Raw genomic sequence first — 24,752 nt, 5'->3', positions numbered from 1 at the left:
CAACTGCCAAGTTTTCCCTTCCCCAAATTATCCGCCCCCCCCCCCCCCCCACCGCGTCTCCGCGGAGGCGACGCCTCGCCCTCTACTCCCGCACAGCGCTAGGGCGGGAGGGAGAGTCCCCAGGGGCTCCCAGAAGAGTGAAGGCCTTTAGGCGCCGCCACCCCTCGCTCCTCACCGATGACGATGCGCAGGTGCTTGAGACGGGTCAGCGCGTCCTTCTTGGTGTCCAGCACCTTCTGGGTAGACTTCTTCACGTCCCCGTGCGGCTTCTTGGAGAACATCCTGCCGCTGCCGCCGCCACAGCCGACTCGGGGACTCCGGCCCGGCCCCGGCGGCGGAAAGTGGAGAGAGTGGGCGGGGAGGATACTAGCCTAAGCAGCTCATTCACTCCCCAGGCTTGCGGGCCCCGGCGCAGCCGACTCCTCTCACATCCAGGCCAGGGCCGCCACCTCCTCCCGCCTCGCGCCGCGGCTGCAAAGCACCTTCGGTTCCGGCTCCAATATGGCGGATACCCTCTCCCAGTCCTGCACGGAGCGAGGGAGACCCGGGCAGGTCGGCCGCCGTCGCCTCCACTGCCTCCTGAGGCCGCCTCTCGCCGCCACAGGCCGGGACCCGGGACCGGGAGCCGCGGAGGTGGGGCTCTCGGCAGCGGCAGCACAACTCCTCTCTCCCTGAGGCCCCCTTAAGGTTAAAGCTTCTTTAGCAGCTTAGACCCTGCACAGGCCGAAACGGAGATGAGCGCGGTGATGTGGTTTCACGACTCTGCCGTCGGTGGCGAATGGTCCCCGTGGCAACCGCCTTCTGACGTCAAGGCTTCTTGACGTCATGCCAGAGTGAGATCATCCGTGGCCTTTATCACCTTTGCCTTCCTGTGTAAGGCGCCAAAGGTAGAGCCCGAGAAAGTCAGGGAAAGGAATTACTGCGTGCGCCGTTGTACGCAAAGCTCCCTGAGTGGTGTCGTGTAGTGTTTGTTTAAAAATAAGGTCCTTCATCCTCATCTCCACTGTTAACCATGTCATAGTAACTTAGAAAGTAGCTCCAAAACATCAAAACAGTCGTGCAATATATTTTAGATGCCAATTCTGAAGGCCTTGGATGTAACACCCCTTCATTTCCTAAGTTGAATTTTGTTTAAAGTTATTGTTTTGTTTTACGAAGTCATTATTAAAGATTGTAGTTTAAGAGATTTGTAGGGTTATAGTACATCCTCTTGATTAAAATTATCTGGCGCGCACACACAAAAATAATAAAATCGTCTTGCACAAATAAATGAATCCCCAAAGCATGCAGTCACAGAGTGCATAATTACAAGAGAAAAGAAATCTGGGGAACTTTAAGGGTGAATTTTCTTAATATGTAAAAAGCTCACAAATCCAGGAGGAAATTGCTAAGGCTAAGGTAGAAAAACTCATAGAAAACATGGGGGAAAATTCACAGAAGTGTATACTCATAACTAAAACGTGAAAATGTTCACACACTAGTAATTTTTTAAAATCAAATTAGGGGCACTTAGGTGGCTCAGTGGGTTAAATACTCGACCTCAGCTCAGGTCATTATCTCCCTGTTCCAGAGTTCAAGCTCCCCATCAGGCTCTATGCTGACAGCTCAGAGCCTGGAGCCTGCTTCAGATTCTGTGTGTTCTCTCTCTCTCCGCCCCTCCCCCACTGTGATCTCTCTCTCTCTCTCTCTCTCTCTCTCTCTCTCTCTCTCAAAAATAAATAAACATGAAAAAAAATAAAAGATTAAATAAAAATAAATTAAAGATTAAATAAAAAATAAAAGATTAAAATAGACGGAGATGCTCCTATTACTTTCTGGGAAGAAGCATTAATTACTACAAGCTTAATGGAATTTAGTATTTGGCATTTTGTATCAAGACACTTAAAAACGTTCATACACTTTGATTTTTTAGTTCCATTTTTAGAATTCTATTCTAAAAAATCATAAATGGGAAAGTATGAGGGGCACCTGGGTGGCTCAGTTGGTTAAGCGCCTGACTTCAGCTCAGGTCATGATCTCACACTTCGTGGGTTGGAGCCCCGCGTGGGGCTCAGTGCTGACAGCTCAGAGCCTGGAGCCTGCTTTGGATTCTGTGTCTCCCTCTCTCTCTCTGCACCTTCCCCATTCATGCTCTGTCTCTCTCTGTCTCTCAAAAATAAATATTGAGGAAAAAAATTTTTTAAAAAGGAAAGCATGAAAAAATATTAACACAATTTATAACACTGAAAGATTGGAAACAAAATGAATGTCTGTCAGAAAGGAAGGAAATGAATGTCCAATAGGTAAAATGTAATATGCCTGTGAAAATTACTAATATGAAGATTTTTTTAATAACATGGAAAATACTCAAGACAATATTAAGTGAAAAATCAGATACAAAACTGAAAATATGTTATCAAAACTCTGAAAAAAAAAGTTTATACAATTTTTGAAAGATGAAAAAATACTCCAAAATTGTGATTATAGCTGCAAAGTGTATTACAGGTGGTTTTAATTTTCTTGTTTATATTTTGCTTATATTTCCTTTACAAAAAGCATGTATTGCTTTTATAATCTAAAAAACAGAAGTTGTTTTAAAGAAAATTAAGAAAATCTAACATACCAATTGTAAACTAACCAAACAAATTAAGATGTATGTGTAAGAGTAGAAACTCCTTGAAAACAAGGGCTTTTTACAAAAGTTATCTTTATGTCCTATTATGGCACAGAATGAATATTTGTTAGTTTTTAAATGTTTATGTTTATATTACTAAAAGTTTTTTTTGATAGTAGAAGATTTATCTGATCCCATGATTCTGAGTATCATTTATTTGGTGATTTTAGACACCTCTGTCCCTACCTGTGTCTTTTTTAAGATACTAATCTCAAATTCAAATATACTCAAATTCAAACTACTCAAACTCAATATATACAAAACTGAAACTTGTCAGCTTTGTCCTCCTTCCTCCCAAACCTGATCTTCCTCCTTCATCTGGTATCTTTATTGATAATACAATGATCAGCCCAGTTTTTTCAATCCAGAAACTCATATCCTCTGAAGGCTCCCTTTCTCTTCTTTTGTCCGGTTACCAAAACCTGATGATTCTACTTCCTAAATACTTTTCATTTTGTCCTGTTCCCTCCATTATCACAACCTTTGTTTAGGTTCAGGTTCTCACCATCTTAAGCTACGCATGCTAGAAATGGCAGTGGTTTCCTCCCCACTCCCACATCTTAGTAGGATTTGAGCATCCACTCAGTTTTATGTAAATTTTAAGAGTGAAAAGAAAAAACACTCGATATTCTTACCTTCTTGCAATTAGTTCTTGAATATCTGTCTTAAAATGAGGAAATGCATAGCGCTTCAGATCAAAGAATAAAACTTACATTGGGGGACTAATTTCAGAGACGCTAGAAACATCTCCAGATTTTATACCTTGCAGACCTAGTTTCTTACTCTTTCTAAACTTATTGAAGTGGACATTAAAAAAAAAAAGTAATTAGCTACATTGATGGTAGTGGATGTATGTTGGTTTGCCTGCCTTCTTCTGGTAATCACACCTAGGTTTTCCTTTGGAAAGCCACCCCTCTCTTGATCTCACTTGATCTCATGCCCCATGGCCCCATTTACACTTTAGTACTCAAGCATCCTGTGCAAAGCAAGTGTGTTAGGGATTGGCACAAGACCAAGGCAGTCCAATAAAACTCCTGCAACTATTGAGAAAGAGAAACTCTTTTTTCAGGCTGAAGGCCTGGAACTGCTAGGAACAAACATGTGAAAAGAATCTGCCGGGGAGGGGTGCCTGGATGGCTCAGTCAGTTAAGCACCCCACTTCAGCTCAGGGAATGATCTCTTGGTTTATGAGTTCGAGCCATGCATCAAGCTTCTGCTTGGGATTCATTCTCTCTCTGTCTCTCTCTCTATCACTCTCCCCCCACCTTCTCCACTCATGCTTTCTCTCTCTCCAAATCAATAAAAACTTAAAAAAAAAAAAAAAAGAATCTGCTGGGAATAGTGCATGCCAACACTCCAAGAACAGAGGAGATAAGAGACTGAGTTTTGACAACATTGTTTGGGCATTTGGATTGAACTTGTTTGAATTGCCATGATCTTTTCTATTTCACAGATCAATACTTTGTGTTGCTTCAGTTACTTGCACAACAGGAAAAGTCCTGATTTATATATTTTAAAGATATTTGGTAGGCTGAATAGGGATTAGAAATTTTTAAAGGAAAAAAACAAATAACTGCTTGAAAACAACATGAAGCCCTCTTTTGAAGCCCTCCCACAGCACTTACTTTTTTTCTCTCTCATGATGCTCACTGCACTCTCTGCTGTAATCAGTCTACATATCCTCTCCCCTATATCAGACTGTAATCTCTCCTTAAGACAAGTTTTGAGAAGACCTTGGTTTGTGATCCATAATCCAAGGCTCCAAGTTGTTTTCTCTCCTTTCCGACTTCCCTCTCTTAACTTTCTCTTTCTTTTTGTGTCTCTCTCTGTATCTCTCTGCCCTCTTGAATGGTACCTGGCATGTGTTAGGTCCTCAATACATATTTATAGCAACAATAAATCAACACTGGGGACTCAATAAGCATTTAGAATATAGAGTTGCTGTTTCTGCTGTCAATTCAGGAACAGTAACCTGTTTTGGGGTTGAGACCTGGTCACCAGAAAAGCAGAGAAGCTGGTAGGAAGACAAAGAAAGGAGAAACAATGCTTTTTTTTCCTTAAGTTTATTTTTATTTTGAGAAAGAGAGAGCACACATGCGAGTTGGGGAGGGGTGGAGAGAGAGAGAAAGAGAGAGAGAGAGAGAGAGAATGAGAGAGAGAGAGAATCCCAAGCAGGCTCTGCACTATCAGTGCAAAGCCTGATGCAAGGCTTGAGCCCATGAACTGTGAGTTCACGACCTGAGCTGAAATCAATAAAGAGTCTGATGCTTAACCAACAGAGCCACCCAGGTGCCCCCAAGGAGAAACAGTGCTTAACAGGGGCAGGCCAGAATGTAAGCAAAGCTAATCTTTTACTTTCCAGGTTTTGATTCAAAGGGAAATAGGTTCTATGCTTTTTTTTTTGGGGGGGGGGGGAATTGAAGAAATTTTTTAAAATCTTTTATGTTGATCTATTTCAACTGTGAAGGTAAAATTGCTATTAAGGTCTTAAAATATCAGAAGGCTGTATATGGTTGAGACAAGAATAAAGACGCAAAGAATAAAGAAAGGAAAAATAAAAATAAAAATAGTCTTTGTTAAACATTTCTATGATTTATCCATGAAAATGAGCATAAATTGTGGTCACCAGAGACTCAGCAGATAGATAAACTTGGAGTCTACAGTTTGGGCATTCTCAACCTATTACTAAGAATATTTTCATATACTACTTATATGTTTTCTTTCATAGTTTTTCATACTTGCTATCACATATCCCAAGTTTTTGCTGCAAACAATTTGACAACAAAAAACTTAAGCAGAGCTACTGACACTTTCTACAAAATTAATCTGGGTTTCCTTTGCTATTACTTGTGTTCTCTCTTCTTTCTTTATTATTATTATTTTTTAATTTTGAGAGAGAGAGAGAGAGTTCAATTGGGGGAGAGGGGCAGAAGGAGGGAGAGTATTAAGCAATGTCCATGTGCAGCTCAGAGCTGGACATAGGGCTCAATCCCATGACCCTGGAATCATGACCTGAGCCAAAATTAAGAGTCAGATGCTCAACCAACTGAGCCACCCAGGTGCCCCTCTTTTTTTCTTTTTAAGCCTCTTTTCCTTATTTGTACCCCATATAAACATGGATATATTGTCAATTTTTTCTCTGCAAGGAAAAATTAAAGATGTACTATTACATTGATGGGTAAACCCAAAGAATATGCATTTGCCTTTAAAAAAATCAGTGAAATTCTGGGTGGTATGAATTAAAATAGTTCTTGGAAACTTTCCCCTATAAAATAATTTCATTAAAAGTGAGGCTGCTTGTTTGTAGAACTGTTTTCCTCCTACGTTCTCACCCCTAGAAATATTTGATTACCATAAAAAAGTTTTTAAATTCAGCAGAGAGCTGTAAGAATTTTGCCAAAATTATGTAAAAACAAAACAAAACAAAACAATACTTTGCTTAATAGGGGCTTGTTTCAATGACAATCTCACCATTTTTTTTTAAGTTTACAAAAATGTATGCAGTTCCTGCATGCATGGCTTGTATGTTTGTATCATAAAAGTTACAGACTTGCTTGCATTATGATACAGTGGGCAAATAAATGAATTATTTAAAGGATTTGGGTTCTAGTTCCTCTCAGCATCAGTTTTTTCATTAGCAAAATCAATATAAGGCCTGCCACGCAGGGTTTTGTAAATTTCAGGAAATAATACAGTGTTTTCATTCATGATCTTTAGAGTTAGATAGCTCTGAATTAAACATTACACTTCAGGATGTACTTGCTCTGGGATCCTTGGCATATAGTTTAACCTCTCTGAGACCCATTTTCCTTATATATAAACCACAGCTTTAATTACGATAATTAGGTGAGAAATGGTATTGAAAGTTACTTCTATAATGGCTGATATGTAACCTTCCTTTGCTTTACTTCATAGACTTTTAACAGAGCAATTTGTGTAACAGTTTGAAGATTTGCTCTCCCACTAGATTGCAAACTCCCTCAGGAGAGAGACCATACAGGTTGTATTTAAAGGTGTATCCCAATCTTCTTGCAAATTGCACTTTATAAAATGTGCTCAAGGGGTGCCTGGGTGGCTCAGTCGGTTAAGCATTGACTTGATTTCTGTTCAGGTCATGATCTCATGGTTTGTGAGTTCAAGCCCAATGTCTGGCTCTGTGCTGACAGTGCTGAGCCTGCTTGGGATTCTCTCTGTCTCTCCCTGTCTCTCCACCCCTCCCCTGCATGCCCTCTCTCTGTGTGTCTCTCTCTCTTTCTCTCTCTCAAACAATAAAAAAAATTAAAATTAAAATAAAAAAATAAAATGTGCTCAATAAATGTTTGTTGAATGGAAGAATGGATGTAAGTTCCCATTTCTTTCTCTTGCACAGGCACACAGTAAATGGTGAATGAATGAAGTAATTTTAGAAAATAAAAAATGTAACATATCATTAGTAATAATTTTATGTCTGGCATACCACAAAAAGGAAACACTATTGTAAAACACATTGGCATAAGTTGCATGTCAATATAGCATGCCCAGCCCACTGACTGATTTTTCTTTTCCTTAATGATGGAAATACTAACATCCTTTGAAAGTGTAAGCTCTCCCCTCTGGAGACATATTTATTGTGAAAAGAAAAACCCAGAAAATTCTCTTTGAAATATTGCTTGTGAAAACTAGAATTTAAAACTTAAGTTTAAAATCATGAACATTCCATAGGTCACCTGGGTGGCTCAGTCCGTTAAGCCTCCAACTCTTGATTTCGGCTCAGGTCATGGTCTCACAGTTTGTGAGTTCAAGCCCCACATCGGGCTCTGTGCTAACAGCATGGAGCCTGATTGGGATTCTCTCTCTGTCCCTCCCATGTTCATGCTCTCTCTCTGTCTGAAAATAAATAAACTTTAATAAATAAATAAACAAATAAATAAATAAATAAAATCATGAACATCCCAAGAAGTATATGTCATTATCAATCTTCCAAATGTGAACATGTTACATTACCCTTTTTTATAAAGTCAGGTTAATTCAAATTTGAGATTTTTTAAATTAATAGATCAATTTTTAAAAAAAAAATTTTTTTTTCAACGTTTATTTATTTTTGGGACAGAGAGAGACAGAGCATGAACGGGGGAGGGGCAGAGAGAGAGGGGGACACAGAATCGGAAACAGGCTCCAGGCTCTGAGCCATCAGCCCAGAGCCCGACGCGGGGCTCGAACTCACGGACCGCGAGATCGTGACCTGGCTGAAGTCGGATGCTTAACCGACTGCGCCACCCAGGCGCCCCAATAGATCAATTTTTAATAGGTTTTGTTTTTTTGGTTAGATTTCATGTTTATAGCAAAACTGAGAGGGAGGTATTGAGATTTCCTATATATTCTATACTCCCACATATGCACAGCCACCCCCGTTATCAATATCCCCACCAGAGTGGTACATTTGTTACAATTGATGAACATACATTGACATATTATTGTCATCCAAAGAGCATAGTTTACCTTAGGGTTCAATTTTATTGATATACTTTTTATGGTTTTGGACAAATGTATAATGACATGTGTCTACTATTACAGAATCATACAGAATATTTTCACTGCCCTACAAATCCTCTGTGCTTCACCTATTCATCCCTCCACCTAACCAGTGGCAACCACTGATCTTTTTACTGAATAGACTTTTGTAATAATTTTAAATTTACAATAGTATGGCAAGTTCCCATATGCCCAACTCCCACACAGCCCAAATAATAAACTTCCCTTATTATTAACATCTAATGTTATTATGATATATTCATCACAATTACTAAGCCAATACTTGTATGTTATTATCAACTAAATTCCATACCTTATTCAGATTTTTTTTTGATCTAATGTCCTTTTTCCATTCTAAGATCTTATTCAGGATAGTTTATTACATTTAGTTATCATTTCTCCTTAAGCTCCTTCTGGCTGTGATAATTTCTCACATTTCTGTTGGTTTTGATGACCTTGAGAATTTTGAGGAGAGGTGGTCAGGTTTATTAAAGGATGCCTCTCTATGAAATTTGTCTGATGTTTTTCTCATGATTAGACAAAGGCTGTGGGTTTTAGGGAAAAGATCACAGAGCCTAAGTTTTCTTTTCATTACATCATATTATCTACTATCAGCATGAGTTACTACTGTTTTTTTGGTTTTTGATTTTTGAGAGAGAGAGTGTGGGTACATGCCCACATGTGCACGTGAGTGGGGGAGGTGCAGAGGGAGAAGGAGAGACAGAATCTTAAATAGGCTCCACACTCAGTATGGACACGGAGCTCGATTGAGGGCTCCACTCTGGACTCTGACAACCATGAGATTATGACCTGAGCTGAAATCAAGAGTCTAGAGCTTAACCCACTGAGCCACCCAGGCACCACGAGTAATCACTGTTAATGTTGACCTTGATCACCTTGTAGTTTGTCAGGTTTGTCAGGTTTCTCCAATATAATTGTCTTTTTTATACCATACTTTTTGGAGGGAAATCACTATGTGCAGTCCTGATTTCTTAGTTGATTGCATTTTATTTTACAAGCTTGTACAGTTTTACTTTTTTCATTCTTGTACATTTACTTCTATTATGTTAGACATTGTATCTGTTTTAGTATCATTACTTGTGAATGAGAAGGTCTAAATGCCAACTGTGTTACAATGGTAAGAGTAGGAGAAGCATGCTTGCCAAGTCAATCCTAATGAAACAAATGGCAAAGACCTGAAGTTAGCAGTTAGAAAATTAAGACCCCAAAGAAGTGATCAAGAGGTTGACTGGCAGTTCTTCAGGTGCCTGGGTGGCTCAGTTGGTTAAGCATCTGATTTCGGCTCAGGTCATGATCTGACAGTTCATGGGTTCAAGATACATGTGGGGCTCTATGCTGATAGCTCAGAGCCTGGAGCCTGCTTCAGATTCTGTGTCTCCCTCTCTCTCTCTCTCTGACCCTCTCCTTTTCATACTCTGTGTCTCTCTCTCTCAAAAACATTTAAAAATATTTAAATAAAACATTTAAATAAACATTTAAGACATTTAAATAAACATTTAAAAAATAAAAGAGGTAGACCAGCAGTTCTCAGTTTTTAGTGTCATGATCAAAATTATTAAGGAATCACCAAAGAGCTTTGCTAATCTATTGCATTATTAAAAATTAAAGCTGAGGAAACTACAAAATTCTGATGAAATAAATCAAAGATACAAAAAAAAATGGAGAGATCTCTTATGTTCAATGAATAGAACATTACATTTTTTTAAGATGTCACTTCTTCCTGGGGCACCTGGGTGGCTCAGTTGGTTGAGCAACCAACTTTGGCTCAGGTCATGATCTCATAGTTCATGGGTTCGAGCCCCACATCAGGCTCTGTGCTGACAGCTCAGAGCCTGGAACCTGCTTCGGATTCTGTGTCTCCCTATCTCTCTTCCCCTTCCCTGCTCTCTCTCTCTCTTTCAAAAATAAATAAACGTTTTAAAAAAATGTCAATTCTTCCCAACTTGGTCTATAGACTCAATACAATATCAATCAAAATCCCAGCAAGCAATTTTGTAGCTTGGAAAGACAAAAGATCCAGCATAGCCAAAAAAATAATGAAGAGGAACAAAGTTGTTGCAACCTGATTTCAAAACTTACTACATGACTATAGTAATCCCGACAGCATGGTATTGGTGAAAAATTAGACACAGTAATCAATGGAGCAGAATAGAGAGCCTAGAAATAGACCCACCCAAATATAATCACCTGGTATTTGACAAAGGAGCAAAGGCAATTCAATGGAGAAAGGATAATCTTTTCAACAAATGGTGCTGGAACAAATGGACTTCCACATGTAAACCTTACACCTTTCACAAAAGTTAACTCAAAATGGAACATACCTAAAGGTAAAATTCAAAACTATAAAACCTCTAAAAGGGGGCGCCTGGGTGGCTCATTTGGTTAAGCTTCTGACTTCGGTTCGGGTCACGATCTTGCGGTAAACAAGTTCAAGCCCTACGTCCGGCTCTATGCTGACAGCTCAGAGCCTGGAGCCTGCTTTGGATTTTGTGTCTCCCTCTCTTTCTGCCCCTCCCCAGCTCACGCTCTCTCTCTGTTTCTCAAAAATAAATAAAACATTAAAAAAAAAAACTTCTAAAGGAAAACATAGGAGAAAATCTAGGTGAGCTTTCATTCAGTGATGAGTTTTTATTATTTTAATCAATTAATTAATTAATTTGTGATGGGTTTTTAGATATAGCACGAAAGCATGATCTATGTAGGAAAGAAAATTGACAAGTAGGATTTTATTAAAATAGAAATTTCAGGGGCGCCTGGGTGGCGCAGTCGGTTAAGCGTCCGACTTCAGCCAGGTCACGATCTCGCGGTCCGTGAGTCCGAGTCGCGTCGGGCTCTGGGCTGATGGCTCAGAGCCTGGAGCCTGTTTCCGATTCTGTGTCTCCCTCTCTCTCTGCCCCTCCCCCGTTCATGCTCTGTCTCTCTCTGTCCCAAAAATAAATAAAAAACGTTGAAAAAAAATTTTTTTAAAAATTGAAATTTCTGCTCTGCGAAGATACTGTTAAGAGAATCACAAGAAAAACCATGTACTGGGAGAAAATCTTTGCAAAACACATAAAGGACTTGATTAGAATATACACAGAACTCTTAAAATTCAATAATACAAAAACCAACAACCCAATTGAAAAATGGGCAAAAGGCTGAACAGACACATCACTGAAGAAGATATAGAGATGACAAATAAGCATATGAAAAGATCCTCAATATCATTTGTCATTAGGGAAGAATTAAACAACAGTGAGATGCTACTGCATACATACTAGAATGACTAAAATTCAAAACACTGGCAACACCAATGCAGGGCACAGGAACTCTTATTTGTTGCTGGTGGGAATGTAAAATGGTACAGACCACTTTGGAAAACAGTTTGGTGGTCTATTGTAAAGTTAAACATTGTTTTACCATAGGAACCAGCAAGTGTACTCCAAGGTATTTAACCAATTGATCTGAAAATAAGTCCTTACAAAAATCTGCACATCAGTGTTTATAGTGTCTTTTTTTTATAACTCCAGAAGCTGGAAGAACCAATATGTCCCTCAACAGATGAATGAATAAGCAAACTATGGTGCATTCATACAATGGAATATTACTCAGAACTAAAAAGAAACCAAGGTTCCTCCATGAACATACAGGGATGAATCTTAAATGTGCATTACTAGAGGTGCCTGGGGGGCTCAGCTGGTTGAGTGTACAACTTCAGCTGAGGTCATGATCTCACAGTTTGTGGGTTTGAGCCCCATGTTGGGCTTTGGGCTGACAGCACAGAGCCTGCTTCAGATTCTGTGTTCCTCTGTCTGCCCCTCCCCCACTCACATCACATTTTCTCTCTCTCTCTCTCTCTCTCTCTCTCTCCCTCCCTCTCTCTCAAAAATAAACATTAAAAAATTAAACAAAAATTGCATATTACTAAGTGAAAGGAGGCAGTCTGCAAAAGTTACATACTGTATGATTGTCATTATATGACATTCTGGAAAAGGTAGCATTATGGCAACAGTAAAAATCAATGGTTGCCAGGGACCTAGGGGGAAGGAGAGAGAGTTGAATAGGTAAAGCACAGGGAATTTTTTTATGGTGGTGAAATTACCCTGTACGATACTATAGTTGTAGATACTTCACTCTATGCATTTATCAATATTCATAGAACTTCATAGCACATAGAGTAAATACTAATATATGCAAATTAAAAGATCATTTAGGAGAGCAGAGGATCCCAAGTTGGGACACAGAATGTGACAAAATAATCTAACTGTATTACAATGTATGAAATAACCTCACTGAAGAAGCTGGGTGAAAAGGAAATGAATGGAATCTATGAGATTACAGGCTAAAGAAAATGCACATAAACACTGCATTCTAGTTGATAAAGTTGATTCCCATGTAGGTATGGGTTACTCTGATACTGCTACACATGTATACTGAAATTAAATAAGTAAATGGATGACAGATGGTGGGACTCAAGTTTCTCACTGTTGGAGTAGGAGTTAAAAAATTTTTTTTTTAATGTTTGTTTTTGACAGAGAGAGAGATAGAGCATGAGTGGAGGAGGGGCAGAGAGAGGGAGACACAGAATATGAAGCAGGCTCCAGGCTCCAAGCTGTCAGCAAGGGTCCCGATGCAGGGCTTCAACTCACGGACAGTGAGATCAGGATCTGAGCCAAAGTCGGACACTCAACCCACTGAGCCACCCAGGCACCCCTGGAGTAGGAGTTTTTAAGATAAGCACAGGGAGGAAGGTAGAATGATCCATTTGGTAGTGGATTCCAGTTGGAGACATCAATATGAGCACATATTTAGCTTAATATAGATACAGATAGTTACATATAGAAATAGTTACAGATATGTTTCTACAAATGGAGTAGTAAACTCCTATGCATTTCCTTGCTCTGTCAGCTGACAGGGCTTAGAAGCAATGATAGTCTAGTAGCAGCAAGCATGCCTAGCACCAGATCTTGGTTTTTAATACCACTTTCTGATAGAACCAAGGCTTTTTGGAACAATGGCTTATTCTAGGACTGGGGCAGGAAAGTACAAGATCAGCCTGGACCATTTTGTAGTGCCAGAAAGTAAGGAAATGCTACAAACACACACACACACACACACACACACACACACACACGATGTAAGTATGTTAACTGAAAAAGCATGCAGTGGTCAAAGCTGAAACAACGTGAATGACAAAAAAAAATTAAAGTAGTATTAGATTATAACTCAAAATATAACATAAATATCCATGAGTGCATATTGATATAAATAATAATTTGAAATTATTTAAAATATTTAAAATTATTATTTATATCAATATCACATAAATGGAGAAGACAAATCTGCCATGCAAAAGAATTCCAAAAAACATATGTAGATACTCAAAGAGATGGAAAATAACCCTACATCTTAGATATGGTCTGCACATGATGAGTTTCTTCCAAAGTGTCCAGAATGGAAGAGGTGGGAGGAATAACTTTACAGTGGAGAAACAACAAACACCTGTCAGCTACATGATCAAGGTCGACATTAACAGTGGGAAGTTACCTTGACAGTGTGCGCCCTTGATATAATGTGATGAAAATGGCACTTCACCTCTATTGTCCTTCCTCCCCCAAACCTATACCCTCATTCTGATAATGAGAAAAATATTAGCCAAATCCCCAATTAACCAGTTAATTCCTCAAAACTGTCAAGGTAATCAAAACCAAGGAAAGTCTGAGAAACTATCACAGCCAAGGTGAACATAAGGGGAAATGATAACTGAATTTTATAAAGTATTCTGGATGGGATGCTGGAGTAGAAAAAAGATGTTAAATAGAAGCTAAGGAAATCTGATAAACTATGTAGTTTAGATAATAATAATGTATCATTACTGGTTCATTGTGACAGATGTACCATATCATCTCTAAATAAAGGAAACTGGATGCAGGGCATATGAGAACTCTGTGTATTATTAGCCCAGTTTTTTTCTATAAATCTAAAACTGTTCTAGGGAAATATAGTTGACTCAGTCAGTGGAGCATGTGACTCTTAATCTCTGTGTCATGAGTTTGAGCCCCATATTGGGGGTAAAGATGACTTAAAATAAAACTAAAAATGTAACCTGAGAAAATTTAAAATTAGTTTAATACTTAAAAATAACAATGGTAAGCCAGTGCATGATAACATTTATGATTTTTTTGGAAATATATATTTTTGAACAGACATGTTTATGAAAAAATAAAAATACCTATTTTTCTTAAAGCTTATTTATTTTGAGAGAGAGAGAGAGAGAGAGCGAGACAGAGAGAATGTGAGTTCGGGGGGGGCAGAGAGAAAGGAGAAAAAGAATCCCAAGCAGGCTCTGTGCTGTCCACACAGAGCCCAATGCAGGGCTTGAACTCACAAACTGTGAGATCACAACCTGAGCCAAAATCAAGAGTCGGACACTTAACCAACCGAGACACCCAGGTGCCTCAAAATACCTATTTTTTCAAAACAAAAACTATTTGGTGAGAAAAGTATTATTTTCCTTTTTTTGCAAATCTCTTTTATATTTGGCTTAATAGAAGACAGCTGGATTCCTATGATGCCATATATTATTTATTCATTTTTGAGAGAGAGAAAGCAAGTGGGGGAGGGGCTGAGGAAAAGGGAGAGAGAGAGAATCCCAAGCAGTTTCTACACTGTCAATACAGAGCTCGAGGTGGGGCTTGAGCCCACAAACTGTGAGATCATGACCTGAGCTAAAGTCATGAGTCACCAACTCGGACTTAACTGACACCTGACTGAGCCACCCAGATGCCCTGCTATATATTCTTTTGATTGAAGTATATGAGAAAAATGTGGTTGCATAGGATATGTAATTGGAAAAGAGGAATATTTTAATAGGTTCTTTCAGATAATTGTTGACAATACACTAAAACTAAACTAAGCTAAAATGAACATGCGGTAGTTGCTTTTTTTAAGTTTATTTATTTATTTTGAGAGAAAGAGAGAGAGAGAGGGAGAGCAGGGGAGGGGCAGAGAGAGAATCTCAGGTAGGCGCCGCACTGTCAGCTCAGAGTCTGACATGTGGTTTAAACCCACGAACCATGAGATCATGACCTGAGCTGAAACGGAAAGTCGGACACTCAACTGACCTGAGCCACCCAGGCACCCCAGTTTCTTTTTTTTTTAAGTTTTATTTATTTTGAGAGAGAGAGAGAGAGAGAGAGAGAGAGAGACAATGAGAGCAGGGGAGGGGCAGAAAGGGGACGATAGAGAGACTCCCAAGCATGCTCTGTGTCATCAGTGCAGAGCCTCATGTGGGGCTCAAACTCACAAACTGTGAGATCATGACCTGAGCTGAAATCAAGAGCTGGACACTTAACTGACTGAGCCACCCAGGCGCCCCAACAAGTGGTAGTTTCTTAAAGATTAGTTGCAGTGTGGAATACAAAAGAACATGAGTAAACTTTTGGCATTCTTTACATTAAAATCTTGCACTTTACATGAATCTTCTACCCAGACATAATTTTGTAACATTATGCAATTGCTATTTGGGAAATAATTGTTCACAAGTTATACACATATTCCGAATGTCAATACAGTTCATTAAGCAATATAAAAATTAAAAAATCACATACATCAGAAAATCCTTTAAGTATTAGATGTTATATTCTTCACGGTGGGTAAAAGTTTTCTAAATTCCTAATTTTCATTTGGAAGCTTGGATTTTATCTTGGGAAACAAACAGTGTCAACGGTTTTACGAAAAGGAACAGGTTCACTTTGTTTATTTGATTTTTTGTGAAACTATTTGTCAAAGAACCAACTCTGAATATCTTTAGTTGGTCAGTTCATTCCAGTAAAAATGCCATTCCTTGAATAAAGTTGCTAGGTCAGCACACAACTCAATTGCACAGGTGTTTTTCCTTAAGACCACCAGTGCACGTCAGCGTGCAGCATTACTGCACTATACTTCTTCCCATTTTGCCAAAGAAAATGTTAAAAAGATGTGTGCTCAGTACTCGGGATTTCATTCAGAATAATTGTACTGCTTCATCAAGGACATTTGTAAGTGAAACTGGCAGTGAAGAATATAAAGAATATTTGTACACTTTGGTGCCACTGTCTTCACGCTCACCTGCCCAGCACTGCTTTCGCCCATTTTACCCAGCACTGCTTTAGCACCATCAGTTCCAATGTCAACATATTTTGTCATTTCTTTCTGTTTGTAATTTCATAGATTAAGATTTAATTTTTAGAGAAAACGCAACATTCATGCAGAAGTCAAGAAACACTAGAAGAAATATTATAATTGGTTAAGGACAGAGAGAGCTGCAAATCATATACAATGGATATAGAACTCAAATGAAATATACTTTTAAGGAGGTCTGTTGAAGCAAAGACTGCTGACGTTATTTATTAGCATAGTGAAATGAAATGAATTCTAAGAGAAGGGAGATAAGTAGACTATATCCTATATCCTGTCTCTCATGCCCCAAATTCAATCCATTACTAAGTTTTGTTGATTTTACCTCCCAGCTATCTCAGATTTGTTCATTTCTTTTCATCACACAGCCTCTGCCCTGTCCAAGCCACTATTATCTTACCTCAACATCTGATTGATTTGTTCTTTTCCCTTGTTCCTATCCAATATGTTTTCCACTAAGCAACCAGTGATCGTTTAAAGATCTGATCTTAAAATTAATGTAATGTTAACACTCATCTAATCTTCTCATCTCTTCCTACAAACTTCCCAACGGCAACCCACTGCGTTTAAGATTAAAACAAAACAACTGTCTTACCATAATCTATTCGGCCCTGCCAGATATGTGACCTTTGCCTGTTTCACCAACCTCACCCCATGCCCCTTTCAACCTTGAACCACAGCAGTCTCTTAATTCCTCAAACATGAATACTCTAAGCACTTTCTGACATCAAGACCTTTACATACACTATTCTTTCAGCTTATAAGATTCTTCCTTTCCCTTCTAGCTGGGCTAACTCCTACCTACCTCTTAAGTCTTAGCTGAAATATTACTTCTTTAGAGAGGCCTTACCTAACACCCACTCCTCCTCTCAGTCAGGTCTCCATGTTATATACTCTCAAATCACTAACACAAAGCATACCTCAACTTGTATAGTTAATTTTTAGTATTTACCCCTCCCCTTTTCTGTAAGCTCTATGCAAGCATAGGCTGTTTCTGTTTTGTTAACCAATGAATATCTCTTGAAACCAGCATAGTATCTGGCATGTAGTATATATTAGATAGTTAATATATAAATATGAAAACGGACTTTTGATAAGAATGGTAAGAAATTACAATGGGATATTTAAAAATATTAATTTCTTCCATTCAAAAAACATGTATGTTTTTAGCCACTTTGGTCAGAACACTTTCAGCTGCAAGAAGCAAACAAAACCAAGCAAAACAGCTTCAGTAAAAAGAGGAATTTATTGGTTCATGTAACTGAAAGTCTAAGGATTAACATTGAACACATGTGGATGCAGGCACTTAAATAACGTCAATCAGGAATCTTTCTATTTCAGCATTACTTTTCCTCTGTGTTGGTTCCCATCCCTGCTGCCCTGTTCCAGTCACATGTGGAAGGAGAAATGGTCCCAGCAAACTTAAGCTCATATAGGCTTAATAGAACTTTTAATTTCACAGGACAAACTTCCTTCATGATAGTTCCAGTAAGTGTTCTGGCAATGTCCATCATGACCTATGTTGGTCTACATGTCCATCCCTGAACTAGAGAATATAATATTCTGATTGGTCACCTGAACCATATGGGCTGAATGGAGCAGAGTGGGTTCTTGAAGGGAAAGTCAGGAAGCTATTACCTCAAAAAGGGGATGGGGAGTGGGGAGGCCAAAACAAAAGATAGCCACTTTACACAGAAAAATTATCTTTAGAGGAACAATACAGATTAAAAATAAAACTGCATATAAAATATTTACCCTTGAGAAAAATCTTAGAGACAAAGAAAATTTCTCTACTTAAAAAAATTACAGAGGCGCCTGGGTGGCTCAGTCGGTTAAGCGGCCGACTTCGGCTCAGGTCATGATCTCGCGGTTGGTGAGTTCGAGCCTCGCGTCGGGCTCTGTGCTGACAGCTCAGAGCCTGGAGCCTGTTTCAGATTCTGTGTCTCCCTCTCTCTGACCCTCCCCTGTTCATGCTCTGTCTCTCCCTGTCTCAAAAATAAAAATAAAACGTTAAAAAAAATTTAAAAAAAAATTACAGAAAAGAACGGAAAAATTAGACTGCAGAAAAGAACATGATAATTTGAGCCATGAGACAGTGGAATAATAATAACATAAATACGCTAGCAGAAACGTCATCAGATTTATACTTCAACTAATCCCAGAATTAATTTCTGCAAATAGAGAATACAGGGATGGGTCCTGTGCCAGTGAACAAGCTATTTCAAAGCACTTTTAGGTGGTTTCATTCTTAAGCAATTGAAATCATCATCTCATATAATTGGTATAATTATAAATTGGTCTCATCTAGTTGTCAGTGTAGGTCCCTAAAGACCCTTTAGTTTGAATGATTCAAATGTTTACCCTGATTTGAAGCTATTAGTTGCAGCCTGTGGTGTTCTGCCTTTGTTTTTCCAGCCACCAGCATCTGGCCAGGGTCACTCAGCAGGGACAAGGTTTGTGGATTGTACATTGACGCCTCAGCTCCCCCATGTGGTGACAATTGGAATTAAGTCTGTCTCCCTTCAGAGGCAGGATCTGCTGATTAAAAACAAGTAAGCACAAGGAACATAATGAGGGTGAATCGGTGTAAAAAATGAACTTCAAACTGCTTCTGTATATCTACTTTATTCTAGACAAAGATGAAATTGAACATAATACACATGGAAGTTTTAGTATTTTCTTCCTGTCCCTCGGGATATACTCCCTGGGTACATATGCCCCACTTTGGAGACCAGTGACCTAGAGAAATCCTCACACATAGGGCCCAAAAGATACATACAATATTCACTGAGACAACTATTTTTAATAAGAAAAAAATTTGAAGCAAGTTACATGTCCATTAATAGGCAAATGATAAATTTTTAAATATTCATTTGAAGGAATATATGTACTCAGTGGAATACCTGACAGCAGATTAAAATAACTGGATTAGAGCTACCCATATCACCATGGATAAATCTCAAAAAATTGATGAGGGAAAAGGAAGTTGTAGGATGATGTGTAGTATATGACACCTCTTTAAGCTATGAGCACTTTAGGGACACCTGGTTGGCTCAGTTGGTTAAACATCCGACTCTTGATTTCAGCTCAGGTCATGATCTCACAGTTCAGTTTGTGAGACTGAGCTTTGAGTTGGGTTCTGGGCTCACAGTGAGGAGTCTGCTTGGGATTCTCTTTCTCCCTTTCTCTTTCTGCTCCTCCCCCTGCTCTTGTGTACACTGTCTCTCTCTCAAGATAAATAAACATTTAAAAATTAAAAAATAAAATGTGAGCACTTTAAAATATGTTAAACAATCCTATATATTATTTATGGATACGTAAATATACAAAAATAGTATGTACATGTGGGTGACAATCAAAATCACCAAAGTCAGGGTAATGGTTATTTTGGAAAGAGAAAGGGAGAATTGGGATTGAGGAGGGGTCTAGAGCAAATGTGGTTAAATGTAAGATTTGAGAAAGCTAAGAGATGGGTACTGTGTTTTACATATAATATGCTGAATATCTTATTATATGTTTAAATTACTATGTAATATTAAAATATTCCATAAAAAGATTTTTAAGGGGCGCCTGGGTGGCGCAGTCGGTTAAGTGTCCGACTTCAGCCAGGTCACGATCTCGCGCTCCGTGAGTTCGAGCCCCGCGTCGGGCTCTGGGCTGATGGCTCAGAGCCTGGAGCCTGTTTCCGATTCTGTGTCTCCCTCTCTCTCTGCCCCTCCCCCGTTCATGCTCTGTCTCTCTCTGTCCCAAAAATAAATAAACATTGAAAAAAAAAATTTAAAAAAAAAAAAAAAGATTTTTAAAAGTACCCCAAGGGGGGATATGGGAGGAAAACTAAAAGGATAAAGCCAAAATTATCTTATGTCTACTTTATACCAAAGCAAACACAATAGGAAATGGAGTGGTATAAAATCACCTACTTGAATACTAAAATGACCAAGAATTATGATAGGCATCCCATTGGAGAGAATGAGCCAAGAGCTAAAATCTTCAAAAAATGAGGGGGAGTGACCTGAAGGGTATGCAGATGATAGCCACAAGTAGAGATCCTGTGTCATAGCCTGATGACAAGCTGGGGGTTTTTAGGCAGGAGGGAGAAAGCATCATCTGGAAGGAACCAGGAGGACAAAGAACACACCTACTCCATGACAGGGCCTGTTGGGAGCAGGGGTGCAAAGGTAGCAGGGTCCTGGGAAAAGCCATGTTTTCTTCAGAACAAGAAAGTTAAGGATCTGTTCAGAGGAGAGGGTGAAGATATAATGGATTTTGCTGATGACTCTCAATAAATGGCCAAGTATGAAAGGATTAATGAAAAGTGAGACTTAGAATGTATCTAATGATTGTGTAGGACCTATGGAAAATGTAAATCGCTACATAAATGGAAAACATCCTTACAACCTCTTTAACTGCCTTGATTAAGGAAACTTCATTCTGCTTTCCTAGTTTTCTTTACATTAACTTCTATTTTCTAAAGTTACAATATTCTTGCCCAGCTGTATTAATTCTTGTTCCTTATGGTTCTTCTTACATTCCCTATACATCTTTTCTAAGTTCTGTTTGGGGAGGTGCGAGAGAAACTCTCCTTTTAAGCAAAACACCATCATGTAACTAATTGCATAATGTTCTGTTATTCTGTCTGCCTTAAACACAAATATAATAATGACAGGAATTTTAATGCTGGAAGAGAACTTAAAGATAATATAATGCAATCTTCTCACTTTACAACTGACCAGAGATTATGTGGTTTGCCAAATTAAGTGGTTGGTGACTAGCAGGACCAGGGTTAGAATCTATGCCACCTCTCCAACTTCTGTTTTTCTTTTTTCTTTTTCTTTCTTTCTTTCTTTCTTTCTTTCTTTCTTTCTTTCTTTCTTTCTTTCTTTCTTTCTTTCTTTTTAATTTTAGAGTGAGAGAGAGCATGTGAGTTGGGAAGAGGGGAAGAGAAAGAGACTCTTAAGCAGGCTTCATGCTCATCTAGGGGCCCAGCGTGGGGCTTGATCCCATGACCCTGGGATCATGACAGGAGCCGAAATCAAGAGACGCTTAATGGACTGAGCCACCCAGGTACCCCCGCCTCCCGTTTTTCTTTGAACAGCAGAAACAGAATGCACCTGCCAGAGGGGAACTGTATGCTGGTGGTTAAGTGCAGGCTCTGACGTCAGACTCTCTAAGTTCAAACTGTAAATCTGCTACTTATTTGCTGTGTGACCTTGGCCACATAATCTAACTGCTCTGTGCCTCAGTTTTCTCATCTGCAAAATGTAAAGCACAATTGTATCTACTTCATAGAATTGTTATAAGGATTAAATGAATTAATGCACATAAAGAGTGACCAGAAATCTAAGATATTATTTCTATTCAGCACCCACTCTGCTAGCTGCTGATATAACAGAGATTAACAGAGGCCAGGGACATTTTTAAAATCGATTTTTTAAAAGTAATATCTACACTCAACTTGGGGCTCATACTCACAACCCCGAGATCAAGAGTCATACGCTCTGTGGACTCAGCCAGCTGGGTGCCCCAACAGAGGCCAGGGATTTTATCCATAGCTGCTTTTGTTTGGTCTGGAGTTTAAGTAAACCAAACCAAAGCAAACCAAACCACCAACAACAAAACTATATCTGAGCAAATGTTAACAAATCTGGATTTTTCACATAGAGATCTAAATATCCAATTTCTCTTAAAAATTGGAAGGTCCAACATCTAAGTCAGAATTCTAATGTAGTAACAATTGGCTGGAGCTAAAATAGCTGCCCCCTTTAGTCCACACCACTCACATAATGTATATGCATGCACTCATACCCTTCCAGTTTCCATCTTTAAACTTTACCTGCCTGATGTCTGCATGCCTTTGAAATTGCATTCTAGACTAAGGCAGTTTCTGCTCTCAAGGAACTCAATCCAACAGGTGAGATGCATCTTCTAAACAATTCACAATAGAGTGTGATGGAAAACACGTACAAAGTTGCAAAGTACAGAGTACAGCAGCAGTCTGAAGGAACATGAGGGCATACTGAATGGTGGAGGTGCTGTGCTGGTAATGCATGTTGTCAAGAAAGCAGACTTGAAAAAGAAAAGTAGTAGAAGAGGATTGCAGGGAAAATAGGATGTGCAAAGACAATGAAATGGGAAACAGTTTGTGTGTTTAGCAACTGAAAAGTTCAGTTTTGGAGAATATAGTAAGAAGGAGAGAAGTAGGCTGACACTAGACAATAAAAGCCCTAAAGTTTGGATTTTACCCTGTAGAAATGGATAGAACTTGAAATGGTTTGTCATTAAGTTCTAAATCCAACTTTAATGCAATTATGCCTGGATATCCTTGCCATCCTCTTTCAAATGTCTTTGGACCGCCTGTTTTAGAAACAAATACTGTACAATCCACAGTATTCTATGAAACATTTCAATAGCAAATTGCCACTTCAACAAGAAGCTCTGTCTCCTAAAATACAGTTTGAGTGGCTAAAATACAGTTTTTAGATTTGTCTGAAAATTTAGTTTCCTTCTCTGTAAAATGGGGATAATAATAGCGCCTACTTCAGGGCTATTAAATTGAGAATTGAACTCATTATGACTCATGTAAAGAGCTTACCAGGATACCTAACACAGAGTAAAAATAGTCAATTAGTATGAGTTATCGTGATTATGATACTTATTGAGCCTTCCTTGTCTATTTTACCTATCATTGAGAAAATATAACATTTCACTGAGTCGAATATGTATGTTTTCCATCGGAAACTTAAGTTAAATCAAGCCTGGTGTTATCTCCAGGCTATAAATAGTAAAAAATGAATGCAAAAAATACTAGATGAAAATGACAAGATAAAACTTCCTTTCCTTCTATATTATTGATTGCAAACGTTTCAATAACGATTTAAAGATTTTTGTGCAACATAGAAAATGCAAGTTATCGTCTGCAGTTATTAAATATAATAGCTTATTAGCAGTAATAAAGGTACTTAGGTATAAGAGACTTTTCTCCAGTTCCTCCAGGCTCGACGAGGAGGAAAACCCTCAGGCAAAACACCTTTTCACATCTGACAGTAACATCTTGGATAGCCAGGGAGCTCAGACAATCACTTGGCGGGAAAAGAATAAATACAGACCAAATTCACACAATCTGTTTCTGTTTAGTTTATATACTGCGATCGAGTCTATCAGGTTTCGTGCCTTGTGGGACTTGAAGTCCACAGGCAAGAAATGATCGCGGTTGTTGAAGCTTGGAAGGCGGCAGCCCCTGCAGGTCTAAGCAGTAAGGACTACAGCTCCCGACACACATTGCAAGGCCGCGCCGTAATTACGGGCAACCAACCATACCGGAGCAGGGCAAGCTCCACCCCACCCGGCTCGAGGACAGCCTCCACCAATGGCAGAGCTCCCAGCGCAGAGCTTGCGGGTTAGGTTGTGAGGTTCGGGCCGGGGGCGGGGAGGAGCTGAGGGGGTTCAGAACGCGCTCGGCCGCTGGGTGGGTCGGGGCGTTCGGCGCGCCCTTCATTGAAGCGGCGGTGGCTGGGCTGGGCGCCGGGAGTGGGAAGCGACGGCGCGGCTGGAAAATGCCAGTCCACTCCCGAGGGGATAAGAAGGAGACGAACCATCACGATGAGATGGAGGTGGACTACGCCGAAAATGAGGGGAGCAGCTCAGAGGACGAGGACACGGAGAGCTCGTCGGTCTCCGAGGATGGAGATAGCTCAGGTGTGCAACCCACCGGGGCCGGGACCCTGAGTCCTTGCGCCCGGCTCACGACAGGCCGCTCTCCGCACGCCGGGCAGCTGCGTCCTGCTGGGAGTGCTGGGCGGGGAGAGAGGGAAGGGGCGGAGACTGGCTCCCGGCCCTCGGCAGCACCCGGACTCATCGTGGGGCGCTGCCTGGCTCCAGGCAGGTCCCTGCTGGCAGGGCGGGACCCGGCGCGGGCCTGGGCTCGCCCAGCTCCCGGACGCTGCGCAGTCCTGCTCGCCGTCGGACCAGCCTTGGGGACCTCCGGGCAGTGCCCACGGCTGTCGACCAAAGTGGGGAATGCCTTGCAGCTTGTCTGGGAGACCCTGGAAATGCCTCTTACCCCCAGACCACCGGCTTCTTTCCTTATTTTTCATCTTTCCAACCCTTACTTCTCAACATGGGTTGTCAGGGCCGAGGTCGGTTAGAATTGTGCCGGCTCTTGGCTGGTTTAGAATTTGTTAATCTCAGCTTCTAAGTCAGCCTGTCAGTCAGCACTTGACATCAGCGTTCTTGCGGGGGCCGACTTGGAGCTGTCCCATTTACAGCATCTGTCTGAACTTTGCAAGACTGAGAGCCCGTCAGGGGTGATTTTGGATCTTCATATACTTATAAACTGGCAGATATTGGGCAACTCTGAAATTTTCCAAATCTTTTCTTTCTTGTAATCTTTTCCAATTTGGGGCTGTTTCAG

At 39.9% G+C, this 24,752-nt stretch overlaps 2 protein-coding genes across 19 annotated transcripts in view; one reads left to right on the top strand and one right to left on the bottom strand.

The window, feature by feature from the left end:
* Positions 1-770, bottom strand: part of RALGAPA1 (Ral GTPase activating protein catalytic subunit alpha 1) — a 271,674-nt gene extending 270,904 nt beyond the window's left edge. For 4 of the 12 annotated variants that reach the window (XM_086709922.1, XM_086709923.1, XM_086709913.1 and 1 more), the window contains exon 1: positions 176-769. In XM_086709922.1, coding sequence (XP_086566048.1) covers positions 176-281 — 106 coding nt within the window. In that variant the 5' untranslated portion in view covers positions 282-769. Of the gene's footprint in view, positions 1-175 lie in introns of all 12 variants that reach the window. The other 8 variants (XM_086709917.1, XM_086709920.1, XM_086709921.1 and 5 more) reach the window with 4 other exon arrangements.
* Positions 771-23,743: 22,973 nt separating this feature from the next.
* BRMS1L (BRMS1 like transcriptional repressor) overlaps positions 23,744-24,752 on the top strand; it is a 35,453-nt gene continuing 34,444 nt past the window's right edge. For 4 of the 7 annotated variants that reach the window (XR_015252421.1, XR_015252420.1, XR_015252422.1 and 1 more), the window contains exon 1: positions 23,744-24,037. Coding sequence is in view for 2 of the 7 variants with exons in the window: in XM_086709911.1 (XP_086566037.1) it covers positions 23,896-24,037 (142 nt within the window). In the remaining 5 variants the exon portion in view is untranslated. The remainder of the gene's footprint in view (positions 24,038-24,752) is intronic. The other 3 variants (XR_015252423.1, XM_086709911.1, XM_025919680.2) reach the window with 3 other exon arrangements.

Source organism: Puma concolor, chromosome B3 (genome assembly GCF_028749965.1).
Source record: "Puma concolor isolate L17-30 chromosome B3, mPumCon1.1.hap2, whole genome shotgun sequence".
NCBI lineage: Eukaryota > Metazoa > Chordata > Mammalia > Carnivora > Felidae > Puma > Puma concolor.
This window is presented reverse-complemented; position numbering and strand designations above follow the sequence as displayed.